This window comes from Myotis yumanensis, unplaced genomic scaffold (genome assembly GCF_028538775.1).
Source record: "Myotis yumanensis isolate MYYU_CA2020_CCGP unplaced genomic scaffold, mMyoYum1.0.hap1 SCAF_3, whole genome shotgun sequence".
Lineage (NCBI taxonomy): Eukaryota > Metazoa > Chordata > Mammalia > Chiroptera > Vespertilionidae > Myotis > Myotis yumanensis.
This window is the reverse complement of record NW_027223754.1, coordinates 87318496-87341517: the sequence shown is the minus strand read 5'-3', so window position 1 is coordinate 87341517 and position 23022 is coordinate 87318496. Positions and strand designations below refer to the sequence as shown.

Here is a 23022-nt window from a genome sequence, read left to right as displayed (position 1 = left end):
TAAAAACCTGTCCTCTAGACATAATAACCATATCTGATCCTTCAAATCTTGTTCTAGTAGATTCTTCTATTCCTAGCCCCTTTCTCTATACAGTAAAACCTTAATATAACGGATTAATTCAGGTGAGATGTTGTCCCTTAAAGCCAAAAGTCTATCATATAATAAAGTAGGTTTCCCAAATGTATATGTTAAAAAAATTGACAAATCAGTTTAGTTGTTATTTGTTTTTAATGTTTGGGGATTTTTTTTTTTACCAATGTTTTTTAGAGAGAGAGGAAGGGAGATAGATAGAGAGATAGAAACATCAATGAGAAAGACACATCATTGATCAGCTGCCTCCTGCATGCCCCCTACTGGGGATCAAGCCCACAACCCAGGCATGTGCCCTGACCTGGAATTGAACCCATGACCTCTTGGTTCCTGGGTCAATGCTCAACCGCTGAATCAGACTGGCTAGACTAGTTTACTTTTTTTACTTCTGTACATACATTTATATAATTAAAATTAAGTATGTATGAAAGCTTAATTTCACAGAAAAGTTTTCTATATGTATTACTGTACCTTAAATTTATACTGAATAGGTCTAGTAAATGCTTGCAATCACCAGTCACTGTGAGTAAACAAATGCACATGGCTGGGGTGTGGCTTAGAGCATGTTAAAACTGCTGCAGAAAGTCACGTCATAAAACAACAGAACCAATTACCACATGAGATGCAGTGTGATCACGTGGTAATCATTCGCTGAACGTTGTTTATGAGCAGTGATTTGTGGAATTAAATATGCAGACTATAGCTATAGATATGTAATATTTACTTATGTTGGCAAATGACTGTTTCTTCCAACATATGGCTATTTGCTAAAATTTGTTAAAAATAACAGTGAATTAATAATAAAAAAATAACCTGCTAATTTAATTATAAGCAAATCTTGGTTAAAAGCATTTTAAAATTAACAGGGTGTTAATTTTCACATATTACATATGGACCAGAAATTGCTTCCATTAAATTCGAAGTCCATTAAATCAAGGTTCATAAAATCAAGGTTTACTGCATCCATCAATGCCACTACTGTCACTTGCTAGCATGGTCCCCCATCAAGATTTCAGGAGGGCAGGTGGTCTTATTTCAGCCTACTGCCTTCTTTTTAACAGACTACACCAAGGATGTCAAACTCAAAGGCTAACACAGCCAAATAAATGAGGTTTAAATTTATGTGGGCTGCAAAAAAAGCTGAAAGCTTCAGTTTTCATAGAAACGTAGGTTTATTTCGATAGAGACAAGCTGAATACAAAGGGCTGAAATAAATGAGTAATAGTTAACATAAAATAATAGAACATTTTAACAAAAATTAATATCTTTTTCTTCTTGAACATTAACTTACTTACCAGACATTAATAAGCATAATGCTAATAAACCTATTTATCTTGTTCTCTGAAAGCGAAATATTTCCTGTTGCACACACCAAACAAGTCAGTCCAAGACTAATGACATGGCAATTGGCTGCTAAAATATCCGCTGCTAGTATTAGTGGAGAGAAAGGGTGTGCCTGTGCAAAAGGTGCGTAAGGGAAATGAATGCAACACGATTGTAGTAATCAGTCATTAGCGAACGTTGTAGCTAGTTCTTAATAATTATGTATAACAGGATATTGTAAAAATTAAGTTACAAAATTTTTATTAAAACGTTTCTTACATACCGTTATATTGGCTGGGCCACAAAAATATTCGCTGTGGGCCACATGTGGCCCGCAGGTCACGAGTTTGACATGCTTGGACTACACACTGTAGCAACATCAATGTATAGTACTGTAATTAATTGCTTAATAGATTCTTTTATGCATTGGACTATCTAAATAACATGAAGCCAGTGATCTGCCTGAAACAACAATGACAACTGAAGACACTCCTGGAACCTCAAAGTAAATGAATACCTGCCATATTTATTCTTTTTGCAGGAAAAAAAGAATCTTAACAGACTTAAATTTGACCATAAAGAAAAGTTAGTGAAATGAAGTTGCTGCTATAAGTTAATTAAACCCAGGATACACTTATCATGCCATATTTATTCAAAACAGAAAAAATTACAATTCAACCCACTCTTGCATTTTCAACAGCAGTTAACAAAAAAAGCCTCCTATCTTGTAAGAAAATCATAATTGCCCACTAAGTTTGTAAAGAAACAAAATATGACTAATTTTTTCGTAGTTTCCCAGGGAGGCAGTATGAGCAAAAGCTTTATGTGATCTTTTTAAAAAATATATATATATTTTATTGATTTTTTTACAGAGAGGAAGGGAGAGGGATAGAGAGCCAGAAACATTGATGAGAGAGAAACATCGATCAGCTGCCTCCTGAACACCCTCCACCGGGGATGTGCCCGCAACCAAGGCACATGCCCTTGACCAGAATCGAACCTGGGACTCTTCAGTCCACAGGCCGATGCTCTATCCACTGAGCCAAACCAGTCAGGGCAACTTTATGTGATCTTGAGCCTTTCATTTTCTTTCATCTGCAAAATGGACACAAGTATACCTGCTTCATAAGATTGTTAAAAAAATAAGATCATAAAGATCTTAGTACAATGTTTTTTACATAGTGAGCACTCAAAATGTTCCTTCTCCTCCTCATTATTATTCTGTTCTTCTTAGTCTTTGTTTCCTCTCTTACAATATTAAAATCCCTACACGTAGGGTTGCTGTGAAAACTAAGCACATTGCTTGGTGATTAAGAGGTACTTAATATAAGCCCATCATTCTCATCCCTTTACAGAACTATACTTATAAAGCCATGGGTTGGTGGGAAAAACACAGCAGCTTTTCAAAAACTGTGTATTTCCTTTTGGGAGGAGGGAGTGTAGACAGGAGTAGGAGGTAAAAGAAGATAAAGTTAATTATTATATAATACCGGCAGCCATTTAATTATATAATTAAATAATGACTTCAAGTCATAATTTATAATAATCATGAAGAACCAGGTTAAAGTTAGTTAAAAAAACACTCAGAGACAACTACATTTTTTTCTAAAGGAAAACAAAAACAACTTTATATACATACACAAAATTTAAGCATGAATTACTACGACATTTTAGAAGTGACTTCAAAAACATGTATGGTCTCATTTCATTGTCTTATGAAACCAAAACAACATTTTGAACTGGAGTTTAAAACATGAATTAACAGGAACCCACTAAGGTGATATTTATTGTTTTAAATTTTGCATTCTTCTGAAAGAAATACATGGGTACTAGACATAAGGAAATAAACATTTATTTTCCTTACCTGTTGTGTTCCATCTGCACTTACAATAGGGGCTGATAGAAGAGAAATATCACTAGTTAAAATCTGAGATGTATCCAGTAGTGGTGGATGTTCTGCCATTATCAATAAGACATTAATATACCGGATAACTCTCCAACTCTGAAAAACAAAAATATATAGCATATTTATATATCCTTAAAATATGATACATCCAAGATTTGTTTTCTTAGGTTATACATTTATTTCGAGAGTATGTTTATTAAACCTGGGGCAGTGAAACCAAAAGAAGGGATTAGGATAGAAAAAGCAACAGGAGAGTGCCTAGGTGGTGCTCTGATTTTGGTTCTCTAGAAATGTTTTAGTTTAAAGTGAGCCATAGTGAGCTGCTGTTAGCTCAATGAAAAGTCAGAGAAAGGGGGTCTAGGAGACAGGTTCGGGGGAGTAAGCTCAGGATGAACTGCTGCTGCCAGCTGCTCTCCTGGCTGCAAGTTTCTTGAGGACCCTTAGAGTATAGGAGAGAAAAGTAAAGATGCACGCCTGAGAGGGAAGAAAGGTATGGTTATGCTTCAGAGAGAGCCTCAAGATTTGTCTTATTCTTTAACCTAAAGAGATAGTCTTGTCAAAGGAAATTTTACAATATTCTGTTGACTACTTTTTAGTCAACAGACCATTTAAGGAAATACATTTCTTACAATTTAACCAACTGTCTGTCATTATAGACAATAAACTAAGATCTAAGAAAGCCAATATATCAGCACCGTCTATTTAAAATCTGTTTCTCTATCCATTTCATCTCTATACAATATTTATTTAATTCAACTACCACACCACTTTAGTTAAACACTGGGATAGGCACTAAATGCAATGACTGAGTGAAGCAATTCTACCACTCTTCTTATTTTTTACGAGGAAAGATGATGATTATGAAAACTCAATCCCTCCTCATCATCCTATCAGTCTCTAGGAACTACATAGGAATTATGATTTTTCACTGATTCCTCAGACAGAGCAAAATGACAGAAAAATTTGCTCAGGATTAGAATAAGACCCTTCAAGTCCTAACTTTTATGTTCTGACATTGGCCTTCTACCATTCTGGTTTTATTTTTCTTTTCTAAGTGACACCTACTTTACTATAAACCAAATCATTTCAGTGATAAAACCACATACATTTAGAAATCCTTAAACAGATGTCACTTGTATAAAAAGTAGAGGACCTGCATATGCAATATTAGTTTATCACATATGTCAACCAATAAAACATCAGCCAATTACATGTTAGGATGAAAACAATAGAGCTCAATCATAAATTTTATTGAATCTATACTGAAAGGCAAAATAACAAACATTTTAGGATACTTGCAGCATTCTACAATTCAGTAGTGTCAAAATGCTTAACTTCAAAACTTGTTTATAGTATTGCAGATGTCCTCATTTCCCCACATCTTTAATCCCCTACTTCCTTCCCCCATCCCACCCCAGGCTTTCACATTACTGTCTGTGTCCAGGGGTTATGCATGTATGTTCTTTGGTTGATTTATTCCAGTCCCCCAACCACCTCCCTTCTGAGATTTGCCAATCTATTCCCTGTACCCATACCTCTGGTCCTATTTTGTCATTTTATTTTATTCATTAGATTCCACATATAAGTAAGATCATGTGATACTTGTCTTTCTTTGACTGGATTATTTCACTTAACATAATACTCTCCAGGTCCCTCCATGTATGGCAAAGGGTAAGAGTTTCTTCTTTTTACAGCTGCATAGCATTCCTGTGTAAATGTATCAAAGCTTTTTTATCCATTCATCTACCAATGGGCACGTGGGCTGTTTCCAGATCTCGGGTATTGTAAACTGTGCTGCTTATGAACATCGGGGTGCATATATTCTTTCTAAGTAGTGTTTCATGTTTCTTAGGATATATTCCTAGAAGTGAGATCACTCAGTCAAATGGCAGTTCCATACTTAATTTGAGGAAACTTCATATGGGTTTTCCATAAAGGCTGCACCAGTCTGCATTCCCACTAACAGTGTGTTCTACAGTTCCCTTTTCTCCACATTCTCACTAGCACTTGTCATTTGTTGATTTGTTGATGGTAGCCATTTTGACTGGTGTGAGGTGATACCTCATTGTCATTTTAATTGGCACCTCTCTGATGATTAGTGACATTAAACATTTTTTTTTATGTCTATTGGCCATCTGTATGTCCACTTTGGAGAAGTGTCTAGTTAGGTCCTTTGCCCATTTTTAAATTGGACTGTTGGTTTGCCTTTTGTTAAGTTGTAGGAGTTCCTTATATATTTTGGAAGTTAACCCTTTATCAGATGTATCATTGGCAAATACGTTCTCCCATACAGTGGGCTCCTTTCTCATTTTGTTGATAGTTTCTTTTGCTGTGAAGAAGCTTTTTATTTTGATACTAGAAGCCCAGTGCATGAAGATTCACGCAATAGGCCTTCCTTCCCCTGGCTGCAGGCACTGGTTTTCCTCTGGGACCCAGGACCCAGGCCACAGCTGCTTGGCCTCGAGACTTGGCTTCTCTGCTAAGGCCGCAACGCGGCTTGGCTTCTCCGCTGCAGCTGCAGCGGAGAAGCCAAGCCTCTTCAGTCTTCACTCTGGCCGGAGCCTTCAGTCTTCGCTCAGCGCCTGTGTATGCAAATTAACCGCCATCTTTGTTGGGTTAATTTGCAGTCGCTCTGATTGGCTGGTGGGCATAGTGGAGTGACATCAATTTGCATGTCTTTATTTTATTGGTGTAGATATCTCATTTGTTTATTTTCTCTTTTGTTTCCCTTGCCCTAGGACAGTGGTCGGCAAACTCATTAGTAAACAGAGCCAAATATCAATAGTACAACGATTGAAATTTCTTTTGAGAGCCAAATTTTTTAAACTTAAACTATATAGGTAGGTACATTGTTATTATCTTAATTAAGGTACTCCTAAGGCTTAGGAAGAGCCACACTCAAGGGGCCAAAGAGCCACATGTGCCTCGCGAGCTGCAGTTTGCTGACCACTGCCCTAGGAGATGTATAGGCAAATACATTGCTATGAGAGATGTCTGAGATTTTGCTGCCTATGGTTTCTTCTAGGATTTCTTATGGTATCACCACTTACACTTAAGGTTTTTTTAAAATCCATTTTGAGATTATTCTTATGTATGGTATAAGTAAGTTGGTGGTATAGTTTCATTCTTTTGCATGTATTCATCCAATTTTCCCAACACTATTTATTAAAGAGATTGAATTGACTCTATTGTGTGCTTTTGCCTCCTTTGTCAAATATTAATTGAGCATTATGGCTTGGGTAAATTTCTGGGTTCTCTGTTCTGTCCCATTGATCAATATGCTTGTTCTTTTGACAGTACCAGGCTGTTTTGATTACAGTGGCTTTGCAGTATAACTTGATATCTGGTATTATGATTCCTCCAACTTTGTTCTTTTCTTTCAAGGTTGCTGTGGCTGCTGGAGTTTTTCATTTTTTTGTTCCATATAAATTTTTGAAATATTTGTTCAAGATCTGTGAAATATACCATTGGTATTTTAACAGGGATTACAATGAATCTATAGATTGCTTTAGTGTGAACATTTTAATGATGTTAATTCTTCCAATCCATGAACATGGTATATGCTTCCAGTTGTTTGTATCTTCCTCTATTTCTTTTTTCAGTATCTTGTAATTTTCCGAGTACAGGTATTTGTCATCTTGGGTTAAGTTTATTCCAAGGTAAAAACTTGTTTTATTTATTGCAATGGTAAATGGGATTTTTGTTGTTAATCCTCACCCCAGGATATTTTTTCCACTAATTTTCTAGAGAGAATGGTAGAAAGAGGAGTGGGGGACAGAGAGAAAAAAACATCCATGTGAGAGATACGTGGTTGCCTCATGAACATCCTGACTGTGGCCAGGGATCAAGCATGCAACCCAAGTACATGCCCTTGACTAGGAATCAACCCTGCGACCCTATGGTTTGAGGGCCTACACTCCAACCACTGAGTGACACCAGCCAAGGCAATGGGATTGTTGTTTTTTATTTTTTTTAGTTTCTCTTTCTGAGACTTCATCATTGCTATATAAAAATGCCATCAATTTCTGGATGCTAATTTTGTTTTCTGCTAGCTTGCCAAATTCATTTATTAATTACTTTTTGATAGAGTCTTGAGGGTTTTCTATATACAATATCATGCCATCTGCAAATAATGATAGCTTTACTTCCTCCTTTCCAATTTGAATGCCTTTTATTTTTTCTTCTTGTCCGATCACTGTGGCTAGTACTTTCAGTACTATGTTGAATGAGAAGTGAAAGGGGACATCCCTATTTTGTTCCTCGTTTTAAGGGAAATGCTTTTAGTTTTTGACCATTATGATGTTGGCTGTAGATTATTTTCATATGTAGGCCTTTATTATGTTGAGGTATGACCCCTCTATTCCCACCTTAGTGAGAGTTTTTATCATATATGGGTGCTGGATTCTGTCAAATGCTTTTCTGCATCTATTGATATATTCATGTGTTTTTTATCCTTCATTTTATGTGGTGTATTGCATTTATTGATTCATAAGTACTGTACCAACTTTGCATCCCCAAAATAAATCCCAGTTGGTCATGGTTTATGATTTTTATAATATATTGCTGGTTCCTATTTGCTAATATTTTGTTCATCAGGGATACTGGCCTATAATTTTCTTTCTGTGTAGTGTCTTTATGTGGTTTGGAACTAGGATAATGCTGGCCTTGTAAAAAGAGTTTAGAAGTCTTCCTTCTTCTTGAAAATTTTTTGGAACAATCTGAGGAGGATGGGTGTCAGTTCTTCTTTGAATGTTTGGTAAAATTCACCTGTGAAGCCATTTGTAGTAAGACTTTTGTTTGCTGGAAGTTTTTTGATTGCTGCTTCATTAGTTTTTATAGGTCTAGTCAGGTTTTCTGATTCTTCCTGATTGAATTTGGGAAGATTCTAGGAAATTGTCCATTTTGCCCAAATTGTCCAATTTGTTGGAATATATATAGTTGTTCACAGAAAATGTTTTATTTATTTAAAATCTTGAGTCTTTGCAGAAACTCTCATACAAGTTGATTAACCTTAGGACAATTCTCTATGGAGATACATAAAAACTTGTAAGATTTTTAAAAATATCCAATACAGGCATCTACTTCATGATTTGATATGTAAATCCATAACATAAAACATTCTCATAAAATAGGTGCAATGTAAGCGTAACAGATATATATTTATATAAATATTACCTATTGTATATATATGTGTATGAGTATATATGAGTATATAGAAAAGGGGTACACAAATCTAACTTCTGGCTTAATCTGTATTGGTATATTTCCTAAAATTCAATAAAATTACTGAATACTTTAAATCATGTCAAATAATTTTAATCCATGGCATATACAAACGAATGATAAAATGGGAATGAGTCAATTTATTATTTTCACTCTTGCATTTAGTTTAAGAAGAAACACTTTAGGGAAGCTAACTACTCAGGATTAACGAGAGTTAAAGTTTGTAAGTAATTCATTTTCTGTAAATTAGTAAATTTTTAAAAATAACCATTGGGTAATTTTTATTTTGTCATTTTATTATATTTACCAGTGACCCGGTGCACGAAATTTGTGCACATTAAAAGGGAATTAGAGGAAATATTTTAATATTGCTATTTGCCCTTTCTCTATAATAGAAGTGTCAGAGATGAAAGGAAATTAGTAAAATGTATATAAAAATCTTCCTCCTGTCAGAGGCTGGGGCACGCCATGGGAACCAGAGTCAAGTCCCTGCCCATCACATGCACCTCAAAATCGCGCGAGACCCAGACCTGGCTGGCCCCACCCACACTGGGCTAGATCGAGACCCAGCTGATCCCACCCCCATCAAGCCCCGCCAGGCGGGGGGCGCAGCCTGAGGTCCCCCGGCCCGGCATTGGGGTGGGGGTCGTGGCCTGAGGTCCACCGTCAAACTCTGCTGGGCAGGGGGCGCAGCCTGAGGTCCCCCAGCCTGGTGCCAGGGCGGGGCGCGGCCTGAGGTCCCCTATCAAGCCCCACCAGGCGGGGGATGCAGCCTCAGGTCCCCAGCCCCGGCCCAGCGTCACGAAGCCTCAGGTCCCTGCTGCTTGCTCATTAAGGCTTGTTATGGAACTCGGCCTCCGCTATGGACGTAGCCATCTTGTGTTACGGAATCCCTGCCTCCGCTATGGGTGCAGTCATCTTGGGTTAGGAAATCCCTGACTCCGCTGTGGGTGCAGCCATCTTGTGTTACAGAATCCCTGCCTCCACTGTGGGAGCAGCCATTGTGACCGTTATGGCATGATGCTCAATTTGCATATCCACTCTTTATTAGATAAGATAATTTTAAATACGTTTTACTAAAACTGCAAATCACATTATTTAAATTTTAGAAAGTAATCCTGAAATTACAACCATAGTTTGTTTTCAAGAGGTGATAAGACTACAATACAAGCTTTACAAATACAAATTTCTCCTGAACCACCAATTAATTCCAAAAACACTGCTATTATAGACTGGATCTGAAGCTATATGCTAAGTTTCAATATTATCATTCTAGTGAAGTGTTATCTCATTTCATTTTTTGTAAAGCAATAATCCATTTAAAGTTTCAATTAAAAATGGTTTCATTTAAGAATTGATTTATTGTATAGCCATATTCATCATACTATAGGCAAAGTAGTTGGTTTTATTTCAGCTTGCAAATTGAAAACTTTGGTCATGCAACTGAAATGTCACATTTAAGAACCTAAAAATTCCTGAATTCTTGCATAGAGAACACTGTTACCTTCTTTCAATCTATTTCTTCTAATTGTGTTACTACTCACTTCCTACATTCTTATCTTGTGACAACACACACCCACTTATTTTAAGTTATGCATTTATTTTTACTTTTTTAGATAATGTACTTTGATATAAAAAAGGGGGAAAGAGTGATTTCTTGCATTTGCTAATTTCCATGAAATAAATACTCCTCTATGTCTCATTTCAAGTTATCATGATTTAATATTGACATGAAAATTTTTGAATTTTTAATCATCAACTTTTGTATACAATTACAAGATGGTTCTAGCATTTCAATGTTTATATCTATAATAGAGGCCCGGTGCACGAAATTCATGCATGGTGTGTGTGTGTGGGTATGTGTGTGTGTGTGTGTGTATGTGTGTGTGTGTATGTCCCTCAGCCTGACCTGCACCCTCACCAATCTGGGAGCCCTCAGGGGATGTCATACTGATGGCTTAGGCCCGCTCCTCATGGTTCTCTGCTCTCTGCAGGGCCTGCCTGCTCCACACTGCAGTGACTGCCAAGCAGGTTGTGCTGGGTGCTGCCTGCGGGCTGGGCTTGCCTGCTCCCCGGTCGCCGCGGCAACGGCTGAGCAGGCTGTGCTGGGAGCTGCCCGCGGGCCATGCTTGCCTGCTCCCCAGTCACAGTGGCAACGGCCAAGCAGGCTGTGTAGTGCTGGGAGCTGCCTCCTCCCTGCTGTCAGTCTCCACAGAGGCAATGAGGTTAATTTGCATACTCACTCCTGATTGGCTGGTGGGCATCATGAAGGTATGGCCAATTTGCATCTTTCTCTTTTATTAGTGTAGACTAGAGGCCCGGTGCACAAAAAACTGACGGGGGTCCCTCAGCCCGGCCTGACCCCTCTCACAGTCCGGGAGCCCTTAGGGATGTCCTACTAATGGCTTAGGCGGGGATCGGTCCTACGGTGCAGTCTGGCCTCCCTCTGCAGGAGGCAACGAGCCAATCAGGGAAGGACACCACCCCCATCACCCTCTGGCTGCTGCTGCCTCTGGCTTCCCTCTGTGGGAGGCAAGGTGATGCCCCTATAACACCTCCTCTGCCTGAGCCTCAGCCCTCGCAGCCACCGTGGCTTGCCTGAGTCTCCACTCAGCCCTCATTGCCTGAGCCTCAGGCCCTCACAGAGGCAGCCACCATCTGTGGCTTGCTTGAGCCTCGGACCAGCCCTGGGCAGTGGCTGCCACCATCCATGGCTTGTCTGCACCTCGGGCCAGCCCTGGGCAGCAGCAGCCACCATCCGCGGCTTCCCTGAGCCTCAGGCAGCTGCTGCGGCTTTGTCCAGAAGGACATCTGGATGGTTGTCTGGAAGACGCCCAGTCTAATTAGTATACTACCCTTTTATTAGTATAAACTAGAGGCCTGGTGCACAAAATTCATGCACAGCCGGCAATTGAAGCGCGGCTGTCTGGCATAAAAGGGCAGGTCCCAGCTATCCTCTGGGCCCTGGGCAGCATACACCCCCCTCCGCCTGAGTCACAGCACCCAAGTCTCCACGCAGAGATGTGGTGAGCGCAGCCGAATGCTGCGGGCCGGGGTGCAGCGTGGACCTCTGGGCCGCCCAGCGGTGCTTCACGGAAGCCAGGCAGGCAGCGCATTCTCTCCTGGCCAGCCTTGCAGACCAGCTCCTGCATGGGGAGCCCGACCAGCCCCTGTGGTCCCAGCGGCTCGGCCCAGCTCACTGGGAAGACGCCACGCGAATGCGGGGCAGGCACCTCGTGGGTGCCCAGCACCTGAGCATGGGGGCTTCCCCGGTGCATGAGCCCTGGTGTACTGGGGGAGGGTAGCAGAGGGATTGAGAGCGAGCTCAGCGGACACTCAGCATTCTCACTGCACCTCCGTCCCCATCACCACTGCCCCCAGGTAGCCAGCAAGAGGTCACAGCGTGTCACCGATGTCTACCATGTTCTATGCCGACCCCTGGTGGTCAGCGGATGTCATAACGAGCGGTCAAACTCCCGGTCTCCTGGTTGAACGACCGCCTGAGAGAGCAATTTGCACATCAGGCTTTTATTATATAGAATTTGTATATCAATATTCACCTATCATTGTAGTAATCCTATATAATAAAGAGGTAATATACAAATTGACCCTCACTCCATCATACCATCACAAGATGGCTGCGCCCACAGCAGAGGCAGGGTTCCCGTAACACAAGATGGCTGCACCCACAGTGGAGGCGGGGTTCCCATAACAAGCCATAACGAGCGATCAGCAGGAACCTTAGATTGCATGGTGCTGGGCCGGGGACCTGAGGCTGCACCACCCCGCCTGGTAGGGCTTGACGGAGGACCTCAGGCCGCACCTCCTGCCCAGCAGGGCTTTACAGGGGACCTCAGGCCATGCCCCCAACCTGGCGGGGCTTGACGGGGGACCTGAGGCCATGCCCCCCGCCCTGGACTGGGGGACCTGAGGCCACGCCCTCCACCCCAGCACTGGGCTGGGGGAACCTCAGGCCGTGCCTCCCACCCTGGTGCCGGGGGACCTGAAGCTGTGCCCCCCGCTCAGCGGGGCTTGACAGGGGTAGGGCCAACTGGGTCTAGATCTCGCCCAATGGGGTGGGGCCGGCCTGGTCTGGGTCTCGCACAATTTTGAGGCACATGTGGGTAGGCGGGGACTTGACTCTTGGTCCCACGGCGTGCCCCAGACCCTGATAGGAGGAAGATTTTCATACACATTTTACTAATTTCCTTTCATCTCTGACACTTCTATTATAGAGAAAGGGCAAATAGCAATATTAAAATATTTCCTCTAATTAATTCCCTTTTAATGTGCACAAATTTCATGCACCGGGCCACTAATAACATAATAAAATCTTAACATTTTAGGAATTTGAGTGAAAAAAATCTGTAAGTCTGACATTTTAATTAATGTCAAATTAAACTATTTAAAAATATTAATGTCAGGTTGCATATCTGAATGTAAAGGTAAAACAAAAAAAGCTTCTAAAAGAAAACACAAAAAAGTATCTTAATAACTGTAGGACAGAGAAAGATTTTTTTCAAACAGGATATAAATTATATTTCTTAAGTCATAGAGAAAAAGAATGATACACTGAACTTCATTAAAGTTAATAACTGCTATTCACTAAGAATTATCTTTAAGAGAATGAAAAGGCAAATCAGACTGAAAGATATTTATAACATACATACTGAAAAATACCACATATTTAGAACACAGGGTGGGGCAAAAGTAGGTTTACAATTGTTTGTATAAATTGCCGGGGCTGACCAGCAGACCCTGAGTGACAGATGAACATAGGTTTCTGTGACATAGGTTTCTGTAAAAGAGAGGGTTAAGGAACTCTTTTACTTCAGTGGTAAAAGCAGTCCTGTTCGCCTGCCTTGTTGGCTTTTTAGTAACAGCTTGAACTCAGATTAACATTGAGATACAATCAGCAGGGCAAGCATTCTTAAGAAAGTATATGCTCCTACAAGGTCAGGTCTTTAAAGACTATACATAGAGATTCTAGCAAACCACCCCAGGGGATTGGAATTGTTTGGAAAAGTCAAGGTAGGGGCTGCCGTCTTCAGCAAAGCCCCCTCAGATGCCCCCCAACCTTTCAAAGAATCCTCCTTACAGACATTCCAACCAAGTCCCGTGCTTCCCCACAGAAAATAATACAATACATAATAATAGAAAAATAAACCGTGTTTCATGTATTCACAACTATAAACCTACTTTCTTTCTTTTTTTTTTTAATTAAATCTTTATTGTTCAGATTACATTTGTTCCTCTTTTGTTTCCCCCCCATGACTCCCCTCCTCCCAGTTCCCGCCCCACCCTCCGCCCTCACTCCCCACCCACTGTCCTCATCCATAGGTGCACGATTTTTGTCCAGTCTCTTCCCGAATCTCCCATTCCCCTTTCCCCCGCAAGAATAGTCTGTCCATTCCCTTTCTATGTCCCTGATTCATTATAATCACCAGTTCATTCTGTACATCAGATTATTTATTCACTTGATTCTTAGATTCACTTGTTGATAGATGCATGTTTGTTGTTCACAATTTGTATCTTTACCTTTTTCTTCTTCCTCTTCTTAAAGGATACCTTTCAGCATTTCATATAATACTGGTTTAGTGGTGATGAACTCCTTTAGCTTTTCCTTATCTGTGAAGCTCTTTATCTGACCTTCAATTCTGAATGATAGCTTTGCTGGATAAAGTAATCTTGGTTGTAGGTTCTTGGTATTCATCACTTTGAATATTTCTTGCCATTCTCTTCTGGCCTGCATAGTTTCTGTTGAGAAATCAGCTGACAGTCGTATGGGTATTCCCTTGTAGGTAACTGAGTTTCTTTCTCTTGCTGCTTTTAAGATTCTCTCTTTGTCTTTTGCTCTTGGCATTTTAATTATGATGTGTCTTGGTGTGGTCCTCTTTGGATTCCTTTTGTTTGGGGTTCTCTGCGCTTCTTGGACCTGTAAGTCCATTTCTTTCACCAGGTGGGGGAAGTTTTCTGCCATTATTTCTTCAAATAGATTTTCAATATCTTGCTGTCTCTCATCTTCTGGCACCCCAATAATTCTGATATTAGTGCGCTTGAAGCTGTCCCAGAGGCTCCTTACACTATCTTCGTATTTTCGGATTCTTTTTTCATTTTGCTTTTCCGGTTGGGTGTTTTCTGCTTCTTCGTATTTCAAATCTTTGGCTTGATTCTTGCACTCCTCTGGTCTGCTATTGGGTATAATATTCTTTATTTCAGTCCGTGTATGCTTAATTTCTAGTTTCTTTATCGTAGCATCGAGGGTCTCATTAGTTTTTGTGAGGCTCTCCTCAAGTTTTTTGCAAGCCCTCAAAATTGCGTTTTTTAGCTCTATATCCTCCATTTCTGTCATGTTTTTTTGTCTCCGCATTTTTTATGCTTTCTTGGTGCACCCTCTTGTGGTCTTTGTGCGCAGTCTTGTTCTAGTTAAGCCTTGATTGTTGTAGTTAATACTAGAGGGATTTGACCCCCAGGCTGACTGGCTGTGAGAATCAGCTGTGTGGAAAACTTCTGTACTCTGGGGAGGTGCTAATCTAGCCTTTGCCTGAGGCGATCCGGCAAATGGCTCTGCGCAGGGCTTGGGCGGGGCGGGATCAACAGGGTGGGCGGAGGGAGCAGTTACGGCTGCTCTCAGTCCCGTTCCCAGAGGCTCTGCTTCTCAGAACCCCGGCAGCCGCTGCAAACCTCGGAGAGAAAGCTGCCCTCAGATTCCAACTGATGCCGGACAATCCTGCTTCTCCCGTCTGAGTCTGAGTCCCTAGAGACTCGCCCGGATCTGGAACCCAGAGTCTGAGACTCCCTCCCGACTGAAAACGACAACCGCGCCCTCAGCCACCAGCCCGCTTTGCGCGCGCACCTCGGTACCTTTGTATTTTCCACACTGCGCCTCCTCTGAGCCTCGGTTTGCTGTTCTCTTTCCTTCTAGTTGAAGAGTCTCTCCTCAGCCAGCTTTCCTGTGGTTCTGGGTGATGTCTGTTCCGTCTTTTAGTTGTGTTTTTGAAGTGGTTGTTTGCGGCAGCAGTCTCTGGTGTTTACCTATGCCGCCATCTTGGTTCTCCTCCACTATAAACCTACTTTCACCCTACCAGGCATATACAGGCCTCCTACAAATTGATTTAAAAAAAAAAAAAGAAACAAAAAAATGTCAAGGGACCTGAATACGCTCTTCACAAAATATTGTAAACTCAAGACAGGTTTTACATATATAAAGATTCTCAAATTATTACTAGGCTAAAGCTAATTTAAAACCATAAAATACTACCATATCACAATATCAAGTATTAGTGATGCTACAGAGTAATTGGCACACTGATACAGAATGAAAACTCAAAATCACTTTGGGAACCAATTTGATATGATCTACCAAAGTTGAACATATAAGTATTCTATGACCTATTTAAAATCCAGTTATTAGATCCTAGCGTACACCAGAAAGAAATGCATGCACTTGTGCACCAAAAGATAAGTAAATGACGGCACACAGCAGCGTTATTCTTTAATAGCTCAAGACTATAAATATCCTAAACAACCCTCCACAGTAAATAGTAAACCATATCTGATTCATCCAATTGGATAACTATACAATGAAAATTAATGAACTTGTGATACAGGGAACAACATGAATAAATTTCACAAATTTAAGGAGGGTGAAAAACAGACACAGAAAAGTATATACTATACAACTTTTTAAATAGAAAGTTCAAAAACCAATAAAACCAATCTATATTATTAACAGTCAAGATAGCAAAAGGTGCCTTTGGAGATGAATAAAGGATGGAGAGTGGAAGAAGCATGAAGGCAGTTTATGGAGTGCTGGTACTGTTCTATGTCTTGACTTGGGACATTTATATGGTAGCTGCCATTGCATTATGAATTGAGCTATACACTGATATAGAGAGTGAGACAAAAATAAATTTAAGTTGTTCTTATGGAAAATAATAGAATAACCAATCAATAATAATACCAGAATAAACAGTTTCGAGTACTCACACCTGTGAACCCACTTTTGCCCCACCCTATATACGTACTTTTCCATGTATACGTCAATAAAAAAATTTTTAAGTTAAAATGACCACATGGTGATCTAAACTGATAGAGAAAAAAGCATTTGACAAGATTCAATGCCCTTTCATAATAAAGAACACTCAAACTAGTAATAGAAGGAAATTATCTCAACATATTAAAGGCCACACATTAAAAGTCAGTGGCTAACATCATACTCAGTGACTAAAGACTGAGAACTTTTCCTCCAAGATTGGGAACAAGGTAAGATGTCCACTCTCTCACCACATCCATTCATAGTATTGGAAGTCCTAGCCAGAGCAGTTAGGCCTGGAAAAAAAAAAAAAAAAAGGCACCCAACTTGGAAAGGAAGAAGTAAAACTATCTTTGTTCACAGATAACATCATCTTATATGTAGAAAATCCTAAAGATTAAAACAAAAAAACACACAAAAAAACAAACACAACTTGTTAGAACCAATAAACAAATTCAATAAAAAAAGCAAGATATAAAACCAAAATACAACAGTTGCATTTCTATACACTAGCCAATTAATCTGAAAAGGAAATTAAGAAAAACATTCAATCTACAACTGCATCAAAAAGAATACAATACCTAGAAGTAAATCTAATCAAGGAGATGAAAGATTTATATACTGAAAACTGACAAAATATTGCTAAAAAATTAAAGAAGACATTCTGGAAACATCCTGTGTTCACCATTGGAAGACAGAATATTGTTAAGATATCCATACTACTCTAAGCAATCTACAAAATCAATGCAATCCCTGTCAAAATCTAAGTGGCTTTTTTTTTAGATATAGAAAAATTCATTATAAATTTCATATGGAATCTGAAGGGACCCCCTAACAGCCAAAATAATTTTGAAAAAGAAGAGCAAAGTAGGAAGATTCAAAATTCCCAATTTCAAGATGCATTACAAAGCCACAATAATCAAAACTGTGTGGCATTGTTATGAAGACAGATAAATATACCGACGGAATAGAATAGAGAGACCAGAAATAAACTCTCATGTTTATGGTCAAATGATATTCAACAAGAGTGCCAAAACCACATGACGGGAAGGACAGTCTCTCCAACAAATGTTGATGGGAAAACTGCATATCTTCTTATAAAGAAAAAAGTTGGACCTGCAACTTACACCATATATAAAATTAACTCAAAATGGAATTAAGACCTAAGTCTAAGACCTACAATTATAAAGCTTCAAGAAGAAAACATGAAAAATGCTTTATGGCATTAGACTTGATAAAGACTTCTTAGATATAACACCAAAAGTGAAGACCATAAAAGCAAAAATGAAAATGGGACTATATCAAACTTGAAATTTTTTGTGCATCAGAGGGCACATTCAACAGAGTGAAAAGACAACCTACAGAATGGGAAAAAATATTTGCAAACTTTGCTCCAGTTGCTATAAAATACCACAGACTGGGTGGCTTAAAGAACAGACAGTTATTTCTCATGGTTCTGGAGGTTGGAAAGTCCAAGGTCTGGGTGCCAGCATCATCAGGTTTTTGGTGAGGACCCTCTTCCTGGCTTGCTAAGTAAGAGCCACTTTCTTGATGTATCCTCACAGGGCTGAGAGGGAGCTCTGGTCACTCTTCCTCTTTTTAGATTATAAGGGCACTAACCCCATCATGGAACTCCACCCTTCAGACTTCATCTAAACCTAATTACCTCCCAAAGGCTCCACCTCTTAATACCATCACAACAAGCTTAAGGGTTCAACCTATCCATATCAGAAGGACACAAAATTTAGTTCATACATTCTTCCTCCGGCCCTCCAAAATTCATGTCCTTCTTGCATGCAAAATACATTCATTGCCTGAGGGTATAATTCATCCTGGGGCAAAATTCTTCTCCAGACATGAACCTGTGAAACCAGATAACTTATGTGCTTCAAAAAAAAAAAAAAAAAATCAACAACAACATATCCTCAGAATTAAAAAAAACCACACACAACAAAGCGACATAACCACAATAATGTCATTAATGATTCAGAGTGTAAATATAAACATTGTAGACTATTAAAAATGTAAGACATAATAACAAAATGTCAGCAAGGAAAAAATAACCAATAAAAAAATTACCTAAAAGTAAAAATAAATAATTCCTTAGTTCATCAAATATGCTGTGTTCAAATTTCAAATTCTCATTATTTTTTAAAATTTGTTTGAATCAAAATTCATACTAAATGCACACATTACCATTAGCTTTCATGTCTTTTAAAACCTCTTTTAACCTTAATTATTTTCTATTTGAGTGTCGTGATTCCTATAAAATGTTTTTAAAAACAATAATTTATGCCTGTCCTTTAAGGTGACAATAACTAGACCATCCTATATAATACAAGGCTAATATGCAAATTGACAGAACAGCAGAATGACTTGTCACTATGACGCGCACTGACCACCAGGGGGCAGACACTCAACGCAGGAGCTGCCCCCTGGTGGTCAGTGGGCTCCCACAGGGGAAGCGCCATTCAGCCAGAAGCCGGCCTCATGGCTAGCGAGAGCAGCAGCAGTGGCGGGAGCCTCTTCGGGGGCTCCCAGATTGCGAGAGGGTGCAGGCTGGGCTGAGGGACAACCCCGAATCAAGTGCACAAATTTTGTGCACTGGGCCTCTAGTATAGGTATAACTAATGAATCTTATCATCTTGATATATTGAGTCACTCAATGTAGGTAATTTAGAAAACATTAGGCTTCGTCAAGATGGTGGCATAGGTAAATGTAATACTTGAAACTTCCCACAACTATATTAAATTACAACTAAATTACAGAAAAATATCACTTACAGCCACCTGAAATCAAGTCCTATAACTATGGATATAAAAAGGAAGTTACATCAAGACTGGTAGGAGATGCGGCTCAAAATCAGGAAGGATATTTTGGTTGTGGAGGTCTCAGCTGAGGAGCAAGAGGTCCCAGCCCAACAGCAGGCCCCCCAACCAAGAGTTTCAATACCAGAAAGAGAAGTCCCCATAATTTCTGGCTGTAAAAGCCAGCGGACACTGTGGCTGAGTTCAACAAAGGGCTGCTGGAGTCCCAAGAATTCCACTTAAAGGGCCCACAGATTTACTTGGACTGAGTCAGACTTAGCTCTAGCACCAGGACAGCAGCTCAAAAGGTGCCAGGGACATAAAGGTAGAAACTAAATTGTTTGGCATCAAGGCAAGGGCTGGGCAACTTATTCCCAGACACAAGTGCTGGCAGAGACCATAATTCCTTTGCTGAGCCCTGCCCACAGAGGCAGCAGGCGGGCACCAGATCTGAATCTCCATCAACAAGGCTAACATTGTTAGGCCCCTCAGGTGATTCTCTGGAATTCTTCCCCACCCAACTTGAAGGCCCACTTAAGCTGTTTCTAATGGCTATTCCATACAAATGGTCTGTCTTGGTTCATTCTGACTTTACTAAAATCGATCAAACAAGCAGCATCTGGCTTGTATCCCGTAATTCTTGCTGTTTGGCACCAGGTCCAGCATTAGTGGTAGCCAAGCTTGGTTCACAGCTTGGTCTCTTCTGGGCCAATCCCAGCACAAGTAGCAGCCATCTACAGATCACTTTGCAGTTCATGACAGGTAACCCCAGGCAGGGCATAGGTGGTGGTTGACCTTGACCTGTACATCCCAGGAGGCCCCAGAATCAGTGAACACTATAGATGGTTTCAAACTACAACGAAACACCACCCAAGCACCTCCATGTGCAACACACTCTGAAGTCAACTCAGTACCTGAGCCCTGCTGAAGTGAGATCTCCTCATGGGATCAGCCCCTGGACAGCAGATCCTCCATGGTTGTTATGGCCAATCTTCATAGCCGCTCAGCCTGCAGGTAAATTCTTCCAACTAACATATCAATAGCAATCAAAGTGCAACTACCACAGGAGTGTGTACACAGGACATTTTGGGGGGGTGTACTTGGAGTGACTGGAGAGGCTGCACCAATGAGCCCTTCAGGACACTTACTACATGAGGTCACTATACCAAGACTGGGAGACATAGCAGCTCTACCTAGTACATAGATACAAACACAGGGAGGTAGCCAAAATGAGGAGATAAGAAAATATATTCCAAATGGAAAAACAGAACAAAACTCCAGAATGAGAACTAAACAAAATGGAAAGAACTTAGGGGAATAATAGAGAAATGAAATGAGAATTTCATTAAAGATATAAGAAACATAAAAATGAAGATAGAAAACTTTTAAAAAAGTAAAAAATGAGGAATACAATAGATAAAATGAATACATTAGAAGGAATCAACAGTAGATTAGATGAAGCAGAAGAACAAATCAGAGATTTGGAAGATAAGGGAGCAGAAAATACCCATTCAGAACAGCAAAAACAATCCAATATAATAAAAGGCTAATATGCAAATTGTCCCCTAGACCGAGAGTTGGACCGGGAGTTGGACCAGGGGGCAGAGCCAGCCTGCCAACTGCCCACGGCCCCTCCCCCGTGTACAAATTTGTGCACTGGACCTCTAGTCTATATATATATATATATATATATATATACACACATATATATATAAAAGGCTAATATGCTAAGTGTCCCTCGCACCGTACGACCAGTCGCTATGATGCAAACTGACCACCAGGGGGCAGGCACTCAACACAGGAGCTGCCGTGATGCGCACTTGCCATTTACAAAGAATCGGCGTGCAGAACTGACACCAACAAAGCAACACTCGGCTTCCCCCAAGGGGAACACAGGCCCCGCCACCACCCCGGAGCAACACCCCACCAAATCGCTGCTAAGACCCCATGGTACAAAACGTGGCCCACATCCAACCCAGCCCTGAACAGTCACTTGGGTGCTGGGTAATGACATCACGTAGCAATGCCTGGCTTCCTCTCCCTAGTGACAACTAGCCTCCTTGCAGTTTCTTCAGCCCAGAATCACAACTTGCTTTACAGCCAAAGGCAAATATTTCACACTTTAACCAAATGCCTGTGAAGTGTTTTCCCATGCCTCATCTCATTTGATCCTCACAGAAGTCCTGGAGTAATTGTTGGTAGATAGGAGACTCGGTAGAATCCTATCTTCTTTTCATTAGCTGGAAAATGGAGATTTAGAAAGCTTAGAAACTTGACCCGACTGAAAAGAAGAAATGGTGGACCTTAAAAATGACTTCAGGTTTTCCTCACTGCACAGAATATAGTCAAACACTGCTGCAGTTAAATATTTTACCCTTTGTTCTCTCTGTGTGATCTACAATAATAATCTGCTTCATGTTGATATTTACTGCTATGTTGCTGACAATTACCTGAAAGAGAAGCTGGGGTGCTTCACTGGGCTGGAAAAGTTTAGTTACATCAGAAAGCAGGTCTAATTAAGCAAGTTTATTCTATATCTATAAAAGGCTAAGTTGACTCGCACATGCGCAATACATATAAAGCTCTCGCTGGCGCTAATCACACAGTGTTTCGATCTGTCATTGTCGATTGTGAATTTGGTTGACACTTCTATTATAGAGAAAGGGCAAATAGCGTTATTAAAATATTTCTTCTAATTAACTGCCTTTCAATGTGCACGAATTCATGCACTGGGCCACTATAATAATAAAAAAAATGGAACCACTAAGAGGCCACTAAGTATAAGGGACCACTAAGACAATTTCAATAGTACCAACATTCATATCATGGGGAGCTGGAAGGATAAGAGACAGAGCAAGAAAAGCTAGCCGAAAAAAATGACAAAAAACTTCCTTAACCTGTTTAAGAAAACAGACATACAAGTCCAAGAAGCACAGAGAATCCCAAACAAGATGAACCCAAAGAGGCCTGCACCAAGAAACATCAAAATTAAAGTGCCAAAGATTAAACTCAAAGAGAGAATCTTAAAAGTAGCAAGAGACCCCTGCCCAGTGTGGCTCAGTGAATTGGAGTATCATCTGGTACACCAAAAGATTGTAAGTTTGATTCCTGGTCAGGGAACATATGCAGATTGTGGATTCAATCCTCAGTTGGGGTGCATATGGCAGGCAACCAATTTATGTGTCCCTCTCACATCAATGTCTCTCTCTCTGTCTCTGTCTCTCCCTCTCCCTCCCTCTCTGAAATCAATAGAAACATATCTTTGAGTGAGGATTAGAAAAAAGCAGCAAGAAAAAAGCAGTTATTTACGTACAAGGAAGCTCCCATAAGACTGTCAGTTGATTTCTCAACTGCGCCCTCTCGCAGTCCAGGACCCCTTGGGGAAATGTCAGCCTGTTGGCAGTCAGACATCCCTCTCACAGTCCAGACCCCTCGCTCCTTACTGCCTGCCTGCTCGCTGCTCCTTACCACTCAGCTCACTGCTCCTTAGCACTGCTGTGGAGGAGGGAGAGGCTCCTGCCACCGCCGCTGCACTCGCCAGCCATGAGCCTGGTTTCTGGCTGAGCGGCACTCCCTATGTGGGAGCACAATGACCACCCAGGGAGCAGCTCCTGCGTTGAGCGTCTTCCCCCTGGTG

At 40.6% G+C, this 23022-nt stretch overlaps 1 protein-coding gene across 3 annotated transcripts in view; it reads right to left on the bottom strand.

Annotated features, from left to right (window-relative positions):
• FNDC3A (fibronectin type III domain containing 3A) overlaps nt 1–23022 on the bottom strand; it is a 202616-nt gene that overhangs the window by 155847 nt on the left and 23747 nt on the right. For 2 of the 3 annotated variants that reach the window (XM_070409066.1, XM_070409065.1), the window contains exons 2-3: nt 15407–15645; nt 3278–3415 (exon numbers count right to left, since the gene is read on the bottom strand). In XM_070409066.1, the coding sequence (XP_070265167.1) occupies nt 3278–3376 (99 nt within the window). In that variant the 5' untranslated portion in view covers nt 3377–3415; nt 15407–15645. The remainder of the gene's footprint in view (nt 1–3277; nt 3416–15406; nt 15646–23022) is intronic. The other variant, XM_070409064.1, reaches the window with a different exon arrangement.